The sequence below is a fragment of the Cannabis sativa genome, chromosome 8, assembly GCF_029168945.1.
Source record: "Cannabis sativa cultivar Pink pepper isolate KNU-18-1 chromosome 8, ASM2916894v1, whole genome shotgun sequence".
Taxonomy (NCBI): domain Eukaryota; kingdom Viridiplantae; phylum Streptophyta; class Magnoliopsida; order Rosales; family Cannabaceae; genus Cannabis; species Cannabis sativa.
This window is the reverse complement of record NC_083608.1, coordinates 48,666,287-48,687,003: the sequence shown is the minus strand read 5'-3', so window position 1 is coordinate 48,687,003 and position 20,717 is coordinate 48,666,287. Positions and strand designations below refer to the sequence as shown.

The window sequence follows — 20,717 nt, the reverse complement described above, 5'->3', positions numbered from 1 at the left end:
AAAAAATTGAAAATGGTAATAGTAAAAATGTAGCTCTCTAATCTATGCCATGGATCACAATAACTCATATTAGAAAAACTATCATTATTCATGTGATTAAATAAAAAGATTTTATGGTAATTAATAAGAACACCAAAGATATTTTTGTAATTTATTATAGAAAGCCGAAAAGAGTATTCTCTCTTTTTATATAGTTATAGATATAAGTTAGAGCCAAAATAATTAGAAATTCAGATAAACGTGCAACTTTTGTGTGACCCAACTAATCACACTCTTTATTTGAGAAGAGAAAAAAACTAATCACACTCTCCTCTTTCTAAAAAAGCTAATCACACTCTGCAATTTAACCAAATATTTCTTTATTTACTTTATAGTGTACAAAATAATGTAAAATTGGTGTTATACTTTTTCTAAATATAATACCAATTACTAGAAAAGTTTATATGAGTTTATAAATAAAGGTGTATGCTCATTATTATGTTATGTGATAATCAGTGTTTGTACATGTTTTTTTTTCTCATTTTCTACCCCATAATTAACTGTCTCCTTTGTCATTCTTCTTTATACATCTTACAGCATCACTAATAAAAGTTGTCACAAAAAAGTGATTGTTATTAGTGAGTCCAAGTGATATGGAGTGAAAGGGAGAAAATAATTTTGTATTTTTATGATTGACATTAATACCAAAATAAGCATAGATACCAACCTAATTAACATCTTTTTGAAAAAAAAAAAAATGATTTTAAAGTATTCACTTTGTATGCTCTTTAGCACCCTCTCTAAGTTATGACCATATTCATTGTCTTCTTAGTCTTTCATCAACTCTGAATATGATAAAATACTTTATGACATGTTACGAATATTGTAACGCCCTAAATAATTAGGCACGCTACCCAAAATACTTATAAAGTCCTAATCCCCTAACCGGGATTACTAATTAAAATAGCGCAGAATTTAAACTTTTATATTAAACAGACTGAAAATAAACTTGTAATATATTTAAAACTTTTCAAAATAGTTGGGATCCCAAAAATATTTACAAACTTATTACAAGTTCTTTCTTACTAGCCGACCTAAGCGGCAAAACAGAATACAAAAGTCAACACTGTTAGACCCATAACCCGCTTGGTCTGAAGTGGCATGAACATGTACATTCTTCGCCCTGCTCCTGAAACTCATGGCTGATCAGCTAATGCCTTACCCTTTCCCCGCACAAGAGAGCACCCGTGAGCCAAGCCCAGCAAGACAGTATAAATCATAACAAATATATTATGCTCATTCACATATGTCTGTATAGCACAGACCTGATCATTATTTCATCATGCCCATTTATGTCTACGTGGCGTAGACCTATGTGTTGCGCTCACACATCTAATTAAATCTACGTGACGTAGACCCACGTGTTACTCTCACACGTCTAAATACATTAAGGCCTTAGAAGCGGTTCATCTCGGTTATGAGTACCGAGTCCAACCTGATTATGCCTTGAGCACATAATCCTTAAATCTCATTTCAATTAACATGGCATGGCATTTATACACATATATCACTAGGGTAATAACCCTAGGCTATTAGACCGTTCCTATTAGGGTAATAACCCTAATCCCGGTTACTTAACATTCATGCATATCATTCTCAACATAAGCGCCACTGCGCATACTCTACGTGCTAATCACTGTCTTACCTGTTGTCCTGTAATAGTAGAGATTCCAAATCCCCGGGTGCTCCCGACTGTGTGCCGGTAATCCTAGTCACACACAATCCGGGATTTTCACAAATAGGGTTAACCCCTGATTTCACATTCATAAAATAAATTCATGGCATTTCAAATACAGATAATCATATAGAGCTCGAAAAGAGCTTTCCAACGGTATAAAGAACGTCCCAAACGGAGTCCCGAGTCAAAAGTTATGGCCAAAACAAATTTCAGCATTTCCCGATGAACTCCAACCGGAATTCCGGATGAACCAACCGGAATTCCGGTTTTCCGGCGAAGAACACGAAATTTCTCAATCTTTAAACCCCCAAAACTCACTCAAATCATTCCCAAACATTCCCAAACTTTCCAGAGCATCAATATATGTCATAATAAACATATTCCACAACTTAAACCCAACAATTGCACTAAAAATCAAAAAGTGCCATTAAAGCACCAAGCTTGAGTTCTATGAACTCAAGCTTGCTTTTCACTACCAATTTCACAATTAACCCACTTACAGCAGCTAGCAAATATTATAGGGTCTAAAACACATAATTATGCATCAAAATCCAACAATAAACCCCATAATTTCAGATTGCACAATAATCACAAATCATGCTTCAACTAGCAAAACTCCAAGTTCAAGAACATGAACTTTAACCCAACACATACTTATTCAATTTCCAATGTAAAACAATAGATAAAAAAATTAGATTAAGCATGTAAAACATCCTTGAATTGTACTCTAAGCCCAATCAAACACAAATCAGAGATTAACACACAAATTATCAAGATTAAACATCCATTTCCCTAAACATGCAAACCAAGATCAAACAACTTAAAGCATGCTTTTTCCACAATAATTTCAGCAAGAATTCAACCATAAATTTCACATAAACTTAGCAAGAATCTACCTCAACTCCAAGCTCAAGAATTCACAACTTCAAAGCTCCAAAACAAGCTAAGAACCAAGCTTTTCTTCAAATTTAACTTTGAAATAATAAGAGGGTTTGGGAGAGAGAGGGGGTCGGCCAAGAGTGAAAGTAAAACCAGAATTTTGCATTTCATTTCATTAAAAATCAATTTTAATCAAACATAGTAAATAGGGGTCAAATGACCAAAATGCTCTCATGGCTTATTATTCACATCTACACCCTCACAAGGGTAAATAAGTCATTTCATGCTCAATTAATTTCAAATAAATTTCAGATTATCATTCATCAAATAAAATGCCAAATAATCAATTCAATTTACATTTCGGGCCCGAACCCTGCCGCCCGAAATTCCCGGGTGTGACTATACCGTGCTAACCTGTCAGAACACACCTGAAAAGACAACACATGCATACTATATAATAATATAGTTCTATTAAGCACGTAATTAAATTAATCTCAACAATTTACCCTTCTCGGGTCATAATTACCAAAATGCCCCTGGCTCACTAACGGGGTCTTAACATGTTAAATTCATATAATTTCACATATGTTGAACTATATAATAATATAATTCCTCAATTAACTCATAATTATCTAGTTAGGGTTTTGCTAATCCTTTTCTTAATCCCGGGTATTACAATTACCCCCTCCTTATAGAAATTTCGTCCCGAAATTTACCTGAACAACTCCGGATATTTCTGCTGCATATCCGTCTCGAGCTCCCAGGTTGCCTCCTCTACTTTACTGTTCTTCCACAGTACTTTCACCAGTGCTACAGTCTTGCTTCTCAAGACTTTTTCTCTTCTATCAAGTATTTGCACTGGTTGTTCCTCGTATGACAAGTCCGGCTGAAGTTCCAATGCTTCATAACTCAGAACATGGGACAAGTCTGAGACATATTTCCGAAGCATTGAAACATGAAACACATTATGTACACACATTGTGGGGGCATAGCCAACCTGTACGCTACTTGCCCTATCCTCTCAAGGATTTCAAAAGGTCCAATGAACCTCGGGCTAAGCTTTCCTTTCTTCCCAAAGCGTTTTATGCCTTTCATCGGAGATATTCGGAGAAATACCATGTCCCTGACTTGAAAATCAATATCTCGACGCTTTGGATCGGCATAACTCTTTTGCCTACTCTGAGCCGCGAGCATTCGCGCTCTAATCTTATCAACTGCCTCACTTGTTTTCTGAACAGCTTCGGGACCCAAGAACTTTCTTTCACCCACTTCATCCCAGTGAATGGGCGATCTACATTTTCTTCCATACAAAAGTTCATAAGGAGCCATCCCGATTGTTGCCTGATAGCTGTTATTATAAGAAAACTCGATCAGGGGAAGGTACTTTACCCATGATCCCTCAAAGTCAAGCACACATGCCCGTAGCATGTCCTCTAAAATCTGAATGGTCCTCTCGGATTGTCCATCCGTCTGAGGATGAAAAGCTGTGCTGAACTTTAACTGAGTTCCCATAGCTCGATGCAGACTCTCCCAGAATCTCGATGTAAACTTCGGATCTCTATCCGACACAATGGACTTTGGGACACCGTGCAGACGAACAATTTCTCTAACATATAATTCAGCATACTGATCAATGGAGAAATTCGTCCGAACAGTAAAAAGTGAGCGTACTTTGTAAACTCCGTCCACTATGACCCACACAGAGTCAAATTGTCCCGTGGTTCTAGGCATACCTACCACGAAGTCCATAGCTATATCTTCCCATTTCCATTCCGGTATTTTCGGTGGTTGCGAACCCCCGCAGTCGCCGGTGTTCGGCCTTTCACTTGCTGACATGTAAGGCACTTTGCAACATACTCAGCGATGTCATTCTTCATGCCTGGCCACCAAAACATGGCTTTCAGGTCTTGGTACATCTTTGTCGACCCTGGATGAACTGAATAAGGAGTCGTGTGAGACTCATCCATGATCTCTTTCTTGATGTTTTCATTCATAGGCACACAAACTCGACTTCCAAATCTCAACATTCCCGTTTCATCTACTGAGAAATCACTAGCCTTCCCAGCCAAAACCCTAGCTCGGGTTTTTATCAACTCTGAATCTTGCTTTTGTGCTTCTTTAATTCTCTCTAAAAGAGTGGATTGTAGGGTAATATTAGCCAATTGCCCCACAACCAACTCAATCTGAGCTCGAGTCATTTCATTTGCTAACTGTCGGGAGATTTGCTTCATAGTACTCAACTGACTCTGACCTTTTCTACTCAAAGCGTCAGCAACCACATTGGCTTTACCAGGATGATAAAGGATCTCACAATCATAATCCTTCACCAATTCTAGCCAACGTCTTTGTCTCATATTCAAGTCCTTCTGGGTGAAGAAGTATTTCAAACTTTTATGATCAGTGTATATCTCACATTTCTCGCCATAAAGGTAATGCCGCCAAATCTTTAGCGCAAATACCACTGCTGCAAGTTCTAAATCGTGAGTAGGGTACCTCTGCTCGTACTCCTTTAACTGCCGAGAAGCATAAGCTATTACCCTCCCAGCCTGCATAAGCACACAGCCGAGACCCTGTCTCGAGGCATCACAATATACCACAAACTTTTCCTTATCTGAAGGAAGAGTTAGTACAGGAGCGGTAATCAAGCGTTGCTTTAACTCCAGGAAACTTTTCTCACACTGATCAGTCCAAACAAACTTCTGGTTCTTTCGGGTCAGCTCCGTTAAGGGTACAGCAATCTTTGAAAAACCCTCAACGAACCGACGATAATAACCAGCCAAACCCAGAAAACTTTTGACCTCTGTAGCTGACTTCGGTGCTGGCCAATCCCGAACAGCTTCAATTTTGGCCGGATCCACCATGATCCCATCTTTATCCACTATGTGCCCCAGAAATGAGACACGGGATAACCAGAATTCACACTTTTTGAACTTAGCATAAAGCTTGTGATCCCGTAACCTTTGCAAAACCGCTCTGAGATGCAACTCATGCTCTTCTTCTGTCTCAGAGTACACCAAAATGTCATCGATAAACACAATCACAAACCTATCTAGGTAATCCTTAAACACTCGATTCATCAAATCCATGAATGCCGCCGGGGCATTAGTGAGTCCAAAAGACATCACAAGAAATTCATAGTGTCCATATCGAGTACGAAACGCAGTTTTCGGGATATCTTCCTCTCGAATTCTCAGCTGATGATAGCCTGAGCGAAGATCAATCTTGGAAAAGACTGTCTTCCCCTTCAGTTGATCAAACAGATCATCAATTCGAGGTAAAGGATACTTATTCTTAATGGTAAGCTTGTTCAACTCCCGGTAGTCAATACACATTCGTAGGGTTCCGTCTTTCTTCTTCACAAACAAAACCGGAGCACCCCAAGGTGAGTAGCTCGGTCTAATGAATCCCAGATTCAGTAACTCTTGCAATTGTATCTTCAATTCCTTCAACTCAGCTGGAGCCATTCGGTACGGTGCCTTGAACCTTTGGATCCACTCCGGAGCCAATTCAATAACAAATTCAATTTCCCGAACAGTGGCAATCCCGACAAATCTTCCGGAAAGACATCAAAGAACTCACATACCAATCTCGTATTCTCGGGCCCCGATGTCACAGTTGGCTAGTGTCCACCGTAGTAACTATGAACCACTAGACAACCTCTACCCATCGGTCTTTAGCTTTCAACAGTGATATTCTCGGTATGCGTGCCCCTTGAACTTTACCCACGAACACCGCTGGGTTAGCACCGTCGGGCTCAAACACCACCATCTTCCGTTTGCAGTCAATCATCGCTCCATATTTAGACGTAAAATCCATTCCCGGGATTATGTCAAAATCGATAATTGCGGCTCAATTAGATTGGCGGTCAACTCACAACCGTCAATCCAAAAAGACAAGGACCGAATCCACCTTGTGGATACTATCAGGTCTCCCGAGGGTAACAGGGTTCCAAACCCGAAGCATAAATATCACATGGCTTATGTAAACTTTCTATCACTCTACTCGATACATATGAATGAGTAGCTCCCGAATCAAATAACACAGTATAAGCACAACCATTAATAGATAACTGACCTGTCACAACTGACGGACTAGCATCAGCATCTGCCTGAGTTATAGTGAAAAGTCGCCCGGGTTACGAGCAACATTCTTCTTAGGCTCTTCTCTCTTGGCTTGGGGACGATCTCGATAAAGTGGCCCACCATGCCACACCGGAAACATGCCTTGGCTCGGCACTCACCGGGATGATGCTTCTTGCATTTAGAACATTCCTGGATATGATCGGAATGAGGACCCGCGACCCCGACGGCCACCTCTGTTTCCCCGAAACTTTCTATTTCCCCTCGAAGCTCCGAAGCCTCGGCCTTCCGTTTGTGCTCGGGGTTGCCACCGTCGGTCCTCTTACCGACATTACCACCGGGGAGGGTTTGATGCCATGGCGGCATCCTTTGCGGCTCGCTCCTTCATTACTTGCTGCTCGGCCTCCTCAACAATTAAGGCCAAGTCTACCACTCTCTTATACAGAGTGTCATGTGATGTGGTAATCTTCAAGTCCCGACTAATTGTAGCATTTAGTCCTCGAACATATTTCTACTTTCAGGTGAAATCTGTAGGCACCAGATCACCAGCAAATTTAGATAACCGATCGAATTCCAGAGTATATTCAGCCACGTACATCTTTCCCTGAGTCAACTTCACAAAATCTTCTTGGTGTGAAGTCCTTACATCCACATTATAGAACTTTTCCTCAAAAAGTTTCTTGAACTCTTCCCATGCATCACACTGACATCTCGAGTCTGATTCACTATATCCCACCAGACACGGGCATGATCTTGAAACATAAAGGCCGCATAATTCACCCTTTCAGTTCCCGTCACCCCCATATTATCGAGGATGCGGGTAACAGTGCTCATCCACTGATCGGCCTTAATAATATCTATACCTCCCAGAAAAGCCGGAGGTTGCAGCTTCACAAACCGCTCGAACACAGAGTCTCGATGCGGCATAATATACCCTTGGTTACCCACCACTGGCACAGGAGCTGGTGGTAACCCTTGATTAACTGGGCGGCTTGTTGCCTTAAACGTTGCAACTCTTCCCTTGACGAAGTATGACACTTCGCATTTCATGAAACATCCGCCGCGCCGGCAGGAGGATTAGCATTAACAGCCCCCGCATTATCCCCCGGATTTTGCGGAGGTGGAGGCGGTGCTGGTGGATCGGTTCGGGTAACCCCAGGCTCTACTTGCTCGCCCTGTGGTCTGGATGATTGCGGAGGGTCCATTACTAGTACCCCTATTATCAACAACCCTTGCGAGTTAAGCACCAATACCGCACTTACGCACTTATTGCCCTAAACCCTAACTCATCTATTTATCTCATACATATTTACATAAACAAATAGTATTTATAGCATGGCATCACACATAACACATACATACTCTAGATGCTTGCATACTGCCTAAAATGGAAAGCGGTAAACAAATGATCACACAAACATTAAAGTATTTACTCTCAATACTTATCGCACCATGAGTCGAGCCTATCTCGACGACGAATGTACATGTTCGGCCTACGGGAAGTTTAAAAACCTTGGCGCTACGATACCAAATTGTAACGCCCTAAATAATTAGGCACGCTACCCAAAATACTTATAAAGTCCTAATCCCCTAACCGGATTACTAATTAAAATAGCGCAGAATTTAAACTTTTATATTAAACGTACCGAAAATAAACTTGTAATATATTTAAAACTTTTCAAAATAGTTGGGATCCCAAAAATATTTACAAACTTATTACAAGTTCTTTCTTACTAGCCGACCTAAGCGGCAAAACGAATACAAAAGTCAACACCGTTAGACCCATAACCCGCTTGGTCCGAAGTGGCATGAACATGTACATTCTTCGCCCCGCTCCCGAAACTCATGGCCGATCGCCCAATGCCTTACCACTTTCCCCGCACGGTAGAGCACCCGTGAGCCAAGCCCAAGAAGACAAGATAAATCATAACAAATATATTATGCTCATTCACATATGTCTGTATAGCACAGACCTGATCATTATTTCATCATGCCCATTTATGTCTACGTGGCGTAGACCTATGTGTTGCGCTCACACATCTAATTAAATCTACGTGACGTAGACCCACGTGTTACTCTCACACGTCTAAATACATTAAGGCCTTAGAAGCGGTTCATCTCGGTTATAAGTACCGAGTCCAACCTGATTATGCCTTGAGCACATAATCCTTAAATCTCATTTCAATTAACATGGCATGGCATTTATACACATATATCACTAGGGTAATAACCCTAGGCTATTAGACCGTTCCTATTAGGGTAATAACCCTAATCCCGGTTACTTAACATTCATGCATATCATTCTCAACATAAGCGCCACTGCGCATACTCTACGTGCTAATCACTGTCTTACCTGTTGTCCCGCAATAGTAGAGATTCCAAATCCCCGGTGCTCCCGACCAGTGCGGTAATCCTAGTCACACACAATCCGGGATTTTCACAAATAGGGTTAACCCCTGATTTCACATTCATAAAATAAATTCATGGCATTTCAAATACAGATAATCATATAGAGCTCGAAAAGAGCTTTCCAACGGTATAAAGAACGTCCCAAACGGAGTCCCGAGTCAAAAGTTATGGCCAAAACAAATTTCAGCATTTCCCGATGAACTCCAACCGGAATTCCGGATGAACCAACCGGAATTCCGGTTGTCCTGGCGAAGAACACGAAATTTCTCAATCTTTAAACCCCCAAAACTCACTCAAATCATTCCCAAACATTCCCAAACTTTCCAGAGCATCAATATATGTCATAATAAACATATTCCACAACTTAAACCCAACAATTGCACTAAAAATCAAAAAGTGCCATTAAAGCACCAAGCTTGAGTTCCATGAACTCAAGCTTGCTTTTCACTACCAATTTCACAATTAACCCACTTACAGCAGCTAGCAAATATTATAGGGTCTAAAACACATAATTATGCATCAAAATCCAACAATAAACCCCATAATTTCAGATTGCACAATAATCACAAATCATGCTTCAACTAGCAAAACTCCAAGTTCAAGAACATGAACTTTAACCCAACACATACTTATTCAATTTCCAGCAGTAAAACAATAGATAAAAAAATTAGATTAAGCATGTAAAACATCCTTGAATTGTACTCTAAGCCCAATCAAACACAAATCAAGAGATTAACACACAAATTATCAAGATTAAACATCCATTTCCCTAAACATGCAAACCAAGATCAAACAACTTAAAGCATGCTTTTTCCACAATAATTTCAGCAAGAATTCAACCATAAATTTCACATAAACTTAGCAAGAATCTACCTCAACTCCAAGCTCAAGAATTCACAACTTCAAAGCTCCAAAACAAGCTAAGAACCAAGCTTTTCTTCAAATTTAACTTTGAAATAATAAGAGGGTTTGGGAGAGAGAGGGGGTCGGCCAAGAGTGAAAGTAAAACCAGAATTTTGCATTTCATTTCATTAAAAATCAATTTTAATCAAACATAGTAAATAGGGGTCAAATGACCAAAATGCCCTCATGGCTTATTATTCACATCTACACCCTCACAAGGGTAAATAAGTCATTTCATGCTCAATTAATTTCAAATAAATTTCAGATTATCATTCATCAAATAAAATGCCAAATAATCAATTCAATTTACATTTCGGGCCCGAACCCGGTTCGGCCCGAAATTCCCGGGTGTGACTATACCGTGCTAACCTGTCAGAACACACCTGAAAAGACAACACATGCATACTATATAATAATATAGTTCTATTAAGCACGTAATTAAATTAATCTCAACAATTTACCCTTCTCGGGTCATAATTACCAAAATGCCCCTGGCTCACTAACGGGGTCTTAACATCTTAAATTCATATAATTTCACATATGTTGAACTATATAATAATATAATTCCTCAATTAACTCATAATTATCTAGTTAGGGTTTTGCTAATCCTTTTCTTAATCCCGGGTATTACAAATATATAATGAGAATTAAAGGTAAGAGAGTCATTCTTTCTTTTATATTTATTTATTTTAATTTATTAAAATTAAGAATGAAAGAACTTAATTAAATAAGGATAAAAGAAAGGGAATACTTCTCCCACCTATTTAGAGGCTGGGATTTTAGATTTGCTTAATGCTTATCTAAATCACGCATCCACCCCTAAAGTAATAATCATATTCCATATGTAGACTTTTTTGTGATCGACACAAGTTTGGATATCCTAGTCGATGTAGCCTAAAAGGGTTTAGAACATCCCTCTTATAGACTAGCATATGGTTTCTAGTCTTCTTCAAGTATTTCAGAATATGTTTAATTGTTATCTAATGTTTCAATCCCGATTTAGATTGATATCCACTCATAACTCCATTGCATAATGTCTAATTTAGTGCGATGCATAACATACACAAGACATTCTAATGCCAATGCTTATGAATTCTTCTTATGGTTTTATCTCTTGTGGAGAGTTAAGGATTGCTCCTAGATAAATGAGATTTTATTTGTTTTTCATCGAAAACGAAGAACTCTATATCAAAAGGCAAACGATCTCTCTTTACTACTACAAAACTAGACATTCCAACGATCCTTGAAACACTATATTTTTTTAGAAAATCGTCGTTAATAAAATTAAATGAGTGTTTTAACTTATTGAGAAAAATTAGATATTCCTAACAGATTAGAACACTCATGAGGGCAATTTGCGACGATTTTTAAGAGTTTAACTTGATTTTTTAAATAGGGAATACGCGACGGTTTTAAATTTGTGGCTAAACTATAGCCGACAGTTTAAACATAATTGCCCATCTAATTAAGGATAAATTCACAACTGACAGCTCGGATCATTTGGCTTTCGATATAAGGAAAGATATGCATAAAGATTTCCGGATCCAAATGAGTTATGAAAAAGCTTGAGGTGCAGATAGAAGGCACTACACCTAGTTAGGTGTACACTTAAAGCTTCATACTCGAAATTATCTGGTTATTTGCACATGCTAAAGTTGAGAAATTCAAGTACCATCACGGTTGTGGTAGAGGATGGTCGCTTCAAGTATTGTTTCTTCTCATTGGGTCCTTGTAGGCGTGAGTTTATGTGTTTACTGACCTGTTGTATGCATTGATACGTCTTTTTTGAAGACTAGGTATGGTGGGCAAATGTTGTATGCAGTGGCACTGGATTTAGGCAGTCACATTTTTTTGATAGCTTTCGCGGTAATTGACAACAAAAACCATAACTCTTGGACCTATTTTATGTGAAACTTGAAAGAAGCAATTAGTGATGTTGAGAACTTAGCACTCGTGTTAGATAGGCATCAAAACATTGTTCATGTTTTAGAGCTCGTGATCTTTGATGCGCACCACGGTGTGTGCCTACAGTATTCAAAAACAAAGTTTCATACAGAATTTAAGAAGTTTGGGGCAATGAATATTGCGGTTGCATTATATCTTGAGAAAATTGAATTTGAGAAATAGGCTCGGTCATACTTTCTAGGGGGTACGTTATAATGTAATGATGAGTAATTGGGCTAAGAGCTTTAACAACACAACTAAGGACTTAAGAGGCTTTTCAATCAATCCTTCTGTAGAATTCCTGAGGTTCAAAGTCCAACAGTGGTTTGCTACGCGAAAAGAAAAAACTGACAAGTGGACGAAGACCCTAACACCAGAAATGGAAGAGGACTTGGCATTGCAGTTTGAGAAATCTCGGTATTTGAACGTTGAAACATGTAGACCTTACATGTTGAATGTCCACCTGGAGGATCAGTTGAGATTGGTGTCGTAGTGGACTTGCATGAACAAGCCTGCACTTGTGGCTTGTTCCAAATTATAAAGTTTCATTGTCCTCATGCATGTGATGCAGCTTAGCAATGAAGTATTAGCATGTACGCACTATGCTCACCATATTACACCACATAATATAGGAGGAGCACATATAAAGGCACAATTATGCCAGTTTGTGACAAGAATAATTAGGAATTGTCTGATGACATAAAGAATATGATAATTGTAGTGCCTGTTGAGAAGCGACTAGTAGGGCAACCTAAGAAGCAAAATATTTGAAGAATAAAGTCAAACCGAACTGCTTGTAATGGTGAAAGAATTGTGATAAAATGAACCTATAGCAAGTGTGGTGGCAAGGGGCACAACAGAAAGTCTTACACCTACAAAGGTTAAAAATGACTGTTGAATTTTAGTAATCGTGTTGTTATGTATTGTAGTGTTACGCATACTTGTTAAACTCTTGTTGGACTTTGTTGAGCATTTGTGGCATGAACAGGTTTTCATCAACTTACAACAATATTTTCTTATAAAAAAGTGACTGGCCCGATGCTGGTCCGATGTGGGACCCAATGCTAGCCTGGTGTTATGAAAAAAATCAATACAAGTATTGGGCAAGTATCGGGCCAATATCGAGCTAAGAGAAGTTTATGAAAAATCAATTCCTCAAGTCAACAAATAAAGGCGCATCACCTCCGATGATGGTCCTCACAAATACTTCCTCATTAGGTCGAGGACATAATACAAAGTACAGTCAATTACAAATAAAAAATGAACTAATATAAGATTGAAATTAATATGAAAAAAATATGACCAAGACAAAAGCGTAAAAAACTTATATTTCTAGCAAATAATTTTATTACTTCATCCTTGTCGAGTTTCACCTTGTTCTTACTTTCCCAGTTGACCATTCTAGGACAGCAATGCGACTTCCTTACTGCAAATTCATTAGCCAGTTCTAATATGGACTCATATGCCCAATATTGTAACGTTGCGGTATAGCCGTATGCTGAGTACTTTACCTCATTTTGACAAGTTCCCCTTTCAATCTTCTTATTCATATAGTTTTTCACTTCTTTGAAGTCTTTATTACAAGTTCTTATCAACTTGTTGAAAGAAATATTTCCCCACCGGTACTCATAGAATAACTGTACATTGTCAATCATTCTTATCACAAAATGAAGAACCACGGTCTTCTCCTCTTTACCAATGAGAATGCCCATAACAAATAAGGTCATCACCAATTTTTGTGCAACCTTAAAAAACTTTGCGTAGTTGGCCAAATGTGATGGATTGATCACCATTGAAGTACTCCACAATCAACTGATTGGAATTTGCTTCCTCTTCTATTTCTTGCTCTGTAGGCCCGAGTAACAAGTTCAACCTAGTCACCAAGGCAAACTCGGTTCGGCTGAATCTACATTTTTTCTTTGCAATATAGAAGTGGAGTTCATATTCCTTCTCAGATTTAATATTGTGCATGAACAACTGATGGATCAATACACCCAAAAAAGTTAAGTGGCCCCCTCTCAAAAAATTATTTAGAAAAGGGATTCCTTCACCCTCTCAAATAATTGGTATTCCGCAAATTTTACTTTAATCTTTGGATAGTAAAAACTACCGCCACACCAAGTGATACGATCTATGTAATGTTCTGAAATTAGAATTAATAAGGCGTGGATGTCTTGTATTATGAAAAAAATACAAGTTAGACCATTGGTAGCAAAGTATCGACCCAACATCGGGCCCACCATCATCCTCCATCGAACTAGAAATTACATTCAAAGCATGAACAATCACAATGGTCCCCTATCAGACCAATTATCGGGCACCTATTCGTCCCATATCGAGTCTAAGTTAAAATTCCAAACTTGAATGAGGTATCGTGCCTACCCAGACCTATATCGGGTCTAAGACTACCAAAATTATAATATACATCGGGCTTAGCATCGTCCTCTATCGAGCCTAAGTTAAAAATACCAATATTATGAGGTATATCGGACCTACATCGGACCCTACATTGGTCCTACCAAGTCTCACAAAAACACAAAAAGTAGACAGGGCACTACAATCGACCCTACATTGGACCTATATTGGACGTACATCTTCAACCTAAATTCCTTCCCAACAACATGATACATTAGGCCTATATTAGGCCTGCATCGAACCAATCTAAAAAACCAGATTCTTCCCCAAAGCACAGATCCAACCAGTCCCTTCTCTCTTGCTCTCTGAACGAACTAAGGAGCTCAACCCACCACCCACCACTCGCGTCCCCCTCAGTCCCTTCTCTCTCTAGCTCTTTAAATAGACCCAACAAGGTCGACCCACCACGACCACGACAATGTCGTCAAAGGTAAGATTTATTCTCCTTATGTATATTCATTTAAATGTATTGTATTTTTGCATATTTTAGACTTAAAATGTAAGAAACTATTGATAGGTTTATTGAGATTTAGGGTTAAATCTCAACATAAAGAGAATAACGATGTTTGTATATTTTTAATACAATATTAATGATGATCAGTATAATTATATTTTTTTACATCTTTATATTGGAGCACAATTATAAAAAATAACCTAAATATAACACAAACTCAAATTTTGTGCAAAATTTAGCACAAATTTTACATTTTACATAATTACATTGGAGACCATCAAATAGTAAAAAAAAAAATACTGTGCTGTAAATTGTGTAAATATAAATACTTAGTAAGTAGGCCCCACAATCACTATCAGTAACAAAAGTCGGTCTGTTCCTTTCGTTGATTTTTCCTCTGCAACCTTATTACATTATTATTCATAGATCCCAATCACTTGATCTCATCTCCGATCTTAACTTAACACAAAATCCACAGCTATGAAAACCTCCGGCGCCACCCTTCTCCTCCGATCATCTCTCTGAATCATCACAATCATTTTCCATCAATGGCCTTCTCCACCCGCCGTGGAGGCTGGGGCAACTCTCTCCTCCCATCCACTGCCTCTTCTTCCTCTTCTCCTTCCTCCAATTCCAAATCTAAGTTCTCCAGAAAATCTCGCCGTAGGGTTGTGCTCCGGGACTTTCTTTTCGCTAATTTCTTCACCATCGGCCTTGCTGTCTCTCTCTTCTTCTTCTTCATCGTTGTTCTTCGTTATGGCGTCCCCAGACCCATTACCTCGCGTTTCAAATCGCGGACGCCGACCCGGATTGTGAAACCTAGAAAGCCTAGTTTCAGGAAGCCTGTTATGGTTGACTCAGGAAGTGATGGAGCCACTGTTGATATCACCACCAAGGATTTGTATGATAGGATTGAATTTTTGGATGAAGATGGTGGTGCTTGGAAGCAAGGGTGGAATGTTGCATATAAAGGGGATGAGTGGGATTCGGAGAAATTGAAGATTTTTGTTGTGCCTCATTCGCATAATGATCCGGGTTGGAAACTCACTGTGGAGGAGTACTATACTAGACAATCTAAGCACATACTTGATACTATCGTCGACACTCTTTCCAAGGTTCTTTCCTTGATTTTGATATATTTGTTCTGAGTACTTAGTAATTAAACTACTATGATTAGCTTAATTCTTTTCCTAAGATGTTTTTTGTAATCAAAGTAGAGTATGTTGAAGTGGGTGCTTTTTGTTTTATTGTTTTGATGAACTGGTTAATGTTACAGGTTATATTCTATGTGAGTTTTTATCAAATTCTGTATGTATGTTCTATTGTAGAAAAACAATTAAGTATTTTGGGTTCATATTTCTATATTTACTAGTCTTGTTTCTTAAGAATTTAGTTGCATTGTCTGGACTTGTATGTGTAGGACCCTAGACGAAAGTTCATATGGGAAGAGATGTCTTATTTGGAGAGATGGTGGAGAGATTCGTCAGAAAGCAAAAAGGAATCTTTCATTAATCTAGTAAAGACTGGTCAGCTAGAAATTGTTGGTGGTGGATGGGTGATGAATGATGAGGTAAGTCATTTCATTCTAAACTATATTGTAGTCTTCAAATGGTTTTGTTTTTCCATAGCTTAATCACAAAGTTTCCTTTTATATATCATTGTAAATAGTTATGTTGCTGTTTTTCCATATACCAAGAACACACTCCTTGCTTCTCAATGGAACAGTTCTCAATATTTCTGTTGCATCATATCTTTTAGATCACAGTATTATATTTCTACTTTCTTAGTTTCTTATGTCCTTAAAATTGGCTAAATAAGTAGCTTGGCTGCTGGAAAGTGAAAATTCTTCTACATCTGAATCCATGTAATATACTGTGCATACAATTTGTTAGTGTTTGGTTTAGCCAGTGAAGAGTTGGTTATGTTCGTTTGGATTATTTAGTTTGGCAAAATTTGGGTTCTTACTTATTGAGATCTTACTCCTTGTGTATAAAATCATTTTAGAATCTAGGCATTACTGATATACTATTATGGAATCTTTGCTTATAATTGTAATTTTTTTGTGATGCAGGCCAATTCACATTACTATGCCATAATTGAGCAGGTAAACTTAAAGCTTCCTTTGTTCTATTTCACTACATTTCACATCGACATAATTCTGTATTTTCCACGGGCATTTGTCTTTTTTCTTGCACTTCTCCAAGAAATATGGGCATTGTGACAAGGAAAGGCATTTATTTATTGTTAATGATATTTACTCATATCATAATCTGCAGAGTATATAGGCGATTGTTTAGTTGATGAGTTAATTTCATTAAATCATAGAATTTAAAGTATTTATGGCTTGATGGTTATCTTGAGGTACTCTTTGAGTATTTTTTTTTAGGTTTCCAGTAGGTAAGCGTCAAAGTTCCATCGTTTCATTGTACCATTCATGCATTGATGTGGCATATGTTTTTTTTTTTCTTTGTGGCCTCTGGTAATTTAATTGCAAGTTTTGTCAGTCTCGGTGCGTTTTCTTATTTTCCAGTAGGTTCTTCTCTATTTTAAACACAGTTAGATTGATTGCATAGGTTAGAACATGATTCTTTTGGCATGTATTTGTATTTAATGGGTGATTACTTAGAAATACTGATTCAATATTTGTTTTATCTTGTGTAATTGATGTATCAGATCACAGAGGGTAATATGTGGTTGAATGACACCATTGGAGTTGTTCCCAAAAATTCTTGGGCAATAGATCCATTTGGTTACTCGCCTACCATGGCATATCTTCTTCGTCGAATGGGATTTGAAAATATGCTTATTCAGAGGACTCACTACGAGCTGAAGAAGGAGCTTGCACGCCATAAAAATTTGGAATACATATGGCGTCAGAGTTGGGATGCAGAGGAGACTACTGATATTTTTGTCCACATGATGCCCTTCTATTCTTATGATATTCCACATACCTGTGGCCCAGAGCCTGCTATTTGTTGTCAGTTTGATTTTGCTCGGATGCGTGGTTCTATGTACGAACTCTGTCCATGGGGTGAACATCCAGTAGAAACCGACCAGGAGAATGTTAAGGAAAGGGCATTTAAACTACTAGATCAATATAGGAAGAAATCGGTCCTATACCGGACAAATACGCTTCTTGTCCCTCTTGGAGATGATTTCCGCTACATCAGTCTTGATGAAGCCGAAAACCAGTTTAGGAATTACCAATTGTTATTTGATCATATCAATTCTAATCCATCCTTAAATGCGGAGGCACAGTTTGGAACTTTGGAGGACTACTTTCGAACTGTACGTGAGGAGGCTGATAGAATAAATTACTCCCGTCCTGGTGAGGTTGGATCCATTCAGGTTGGAGGTTTTCCTTCTCTATCAGGTGACTTCTTTACTTATGCTGATAGGCAGAAGGACTATTGGAGTGGTTATTATGTGTCGAGACCTTTCTTCAAGGCTGTCGATCGGGTATTGGAGGAAACACTTCGTGCCACAGATATGATGATGGCCTTATTGCTTGGGTACTGTCAGAGGGCACAATGTGAAAAGTTGCCAGTGGGATTCTCCTACAAACTGACAGCTGCAAGAAGAAACTTGGCTCTTTTTCAGCATCATGATGGGGTAACTGGTACTGCAAAGGATCACGTGGTTACGGACTATGGTACTCGGATGCATATGTCTTTGCAAGACCTGCAGATTTTCATGTCTAAGGCAATTGAAGTGCTCCTTAAGATACGACATGAAAAATCTGACCATAACCCTTCTATTTTTGAGCCTGCACAGGTGAGATCAAAATATGATGTTCAGCCTGTTCATAAGACAATAATTGCTCATGAAGGAACTTACCAATCAGTAGTCTTTTTCAATCCTTCAGAGCAAACAAGAGAAGAAGTTGTGATGATTGTTGTTAATAAGCCTGATGTTGCTGTTTTGGATTCAAACTGGACTTGCATCGAAAGTCAAATATCTCCTGAATTGCAGCATGACAAAAGCAAGATTTTCACTGGGAAACATCGTGTCTATTGGAAAGCTTCTATTCCTGCCCTAGGCCTGCAAACATATTACATTGCTAAAGGTTTAGTTAGGTGTGAAAAAGCCAAGCCAGCAAAACTAAAATTCATTTCTAATTCTGGCTCATTTTCTTGTCCAGCTTCTTATGCTTGTTCAAAAGCCAAAGATGACACTGTCCAAATCCATAATCGACATCAAACCCTCACTTTTGATGCCAAGACTGGTTTGCTGCAGAAAGTAACATACACAAATGGTTCTCACAATGTTATTGGTGAGGAAATATCGATGTACTCAAGTTGGGGAAGCGGAGCCTACCTATTCAAACCTACTGGTGATGCTCAACCAATAGTTAAATCTGGTGGACTGATCGTGATCTCTGAGGGCCATCTGATGCAAGAAGTGTACTCTCATCCACACACAGAATGGGAGAGAGGCCCCATTTCCCATAGCACCCGTTTGTATAATGGAGAAAATACTATTCAGGAGTTTCTCATAGAGAAGGAATATCATGTGGAGCTTCTTGGTGATGAATTCAATGACAAAGAGATAATAGCAAGATACAAAACAGATATCGATAGCAAGAAAATATTTTATACTGATTTAAATGGCTTCCAGATGAGCCGGAGAGAAACCTATGACAAAATTCCATTGCAGGGGAATTACTACCCAATGCCTGCTCATGCTTTCTTGCAAGGATCTAATGGCAGGCGGTTCTCAGTCCATTCCAGGCAGTCATTGGGTGTGGCAAGCCTTAAAGATGGTTGGTTAGAGATAATGCTTGATCGTCGTCTGGTAAGAGATGATGGACGTGGTCTTGGGCAAGGAGTGATGGACAACCGGGCAATGAACGTAATCTTTCACATTCTCGTGGAATCCAACATTTCTTCCACTTCAAACCCAGTTTCAAACCATCTGCCATTAAGTCCCTCCCTTCTTTCTCACCGTATTGGTTCTCACTTGAACTATCCTTTACATGCATTTATTGCCAAGAAACCACAAGATATATCAGTGCAGCCACCCCCAAGATCTTTCTCCCCTTTAGCTATGTCCTTACCATGTGACTTGCACATTGTCAGTTTTAAGGTTCCCCGACCTTTGAAATATTCTCAGCAAACAGACGGAGATCCTAAGTTCGTACTAGTCTTGCAGAGGCAAAAGTGGGATTCATCCTTCTGTCGAAAGGGCAGATCACATTGCACCAGTGTCGCAGAAGAACCTGTGAATCTGTTTTACATTTTCAAGGATCTTTCAGTGTTGAATGCTAAAGCAACCTCCTTAAACCTCTTACAAGAAGATACTGAGATGCTTGGGTATACTGAGCAGTTTGGTGATGTTTCACAAGAGGGAAATGTTTATATTTCTCCTATGGAAATACAGGCATACAAGCTGGATCTACGGCCTCACCAATAATCTTTTCGATTGGTCTTTTGCCATTTTGCTGAAGTTAAGCTCATTCACCAGCAATAAGATTTGGGGGGCCATGCATCCAAATGAGCAGAGCAATGATTTCCCCACCCGGACTTATTCTTGCCGAGAAATATGATCAGAAGAAAATAGACTCATGAATATTTTCAATGTACAGTTACTGTTAACATGATTTGATAGAGGTGATTAATGTGGCTTGTGATAAGATTCAAGGAACTACCTTTTGAGGTTTGAAACTACAAAAACAGAGAGAAAAGTGTACTAGTAATCGCACGCACAATTTTGCTTTCCTTGTATGAGTTAGATGCATTTGAGGATTTTAGGTTGTGCTGGTACAAGTATTACAATCCTAATCTTTTTGCTACTTCTTTTCCTGTTTTTTTTGAGAGTACACTCTTGTTACACTAGTATGGTATATTACAGCTCTAGTAGTATAATGTTATATTGCTTGAATTTTGCCCAGATATGATATTTGATTGATGCTATAAGG

The 20,717-nt window shown here is 38.7% G+C and overlaps 1 protein-coding gene across 1 annotated transcript; it reads left to right on the top strand.

The window, feature by feature from the left end:
- The first annotated feature begins 15,131 nt into the window (after positions 1-15,131).
- LOC133030347 (alpha-mannosidase 2) lies at positions 15,132-20,680 on the top strand. The gene is made up of 4 exons (XM_061103033.1): positions 15,132-15,915; positions 16,221-16,370; positions 16,872-16,904; positions 17,474-20,680. Exons 1-4 carry the CDS (start codon positions 15,349-15,351, stop codon positions 20,210-20,212), a joined length of 3,489 nt encoding a protein of 1,162 aa, XP_060959016.1. The 5' UTR covers positions 15,132-15,348; the 3' UTR covers positions 20,213-20,680.
- Positions 20,681-20,717: the final 37 nt, after the last annotated feature.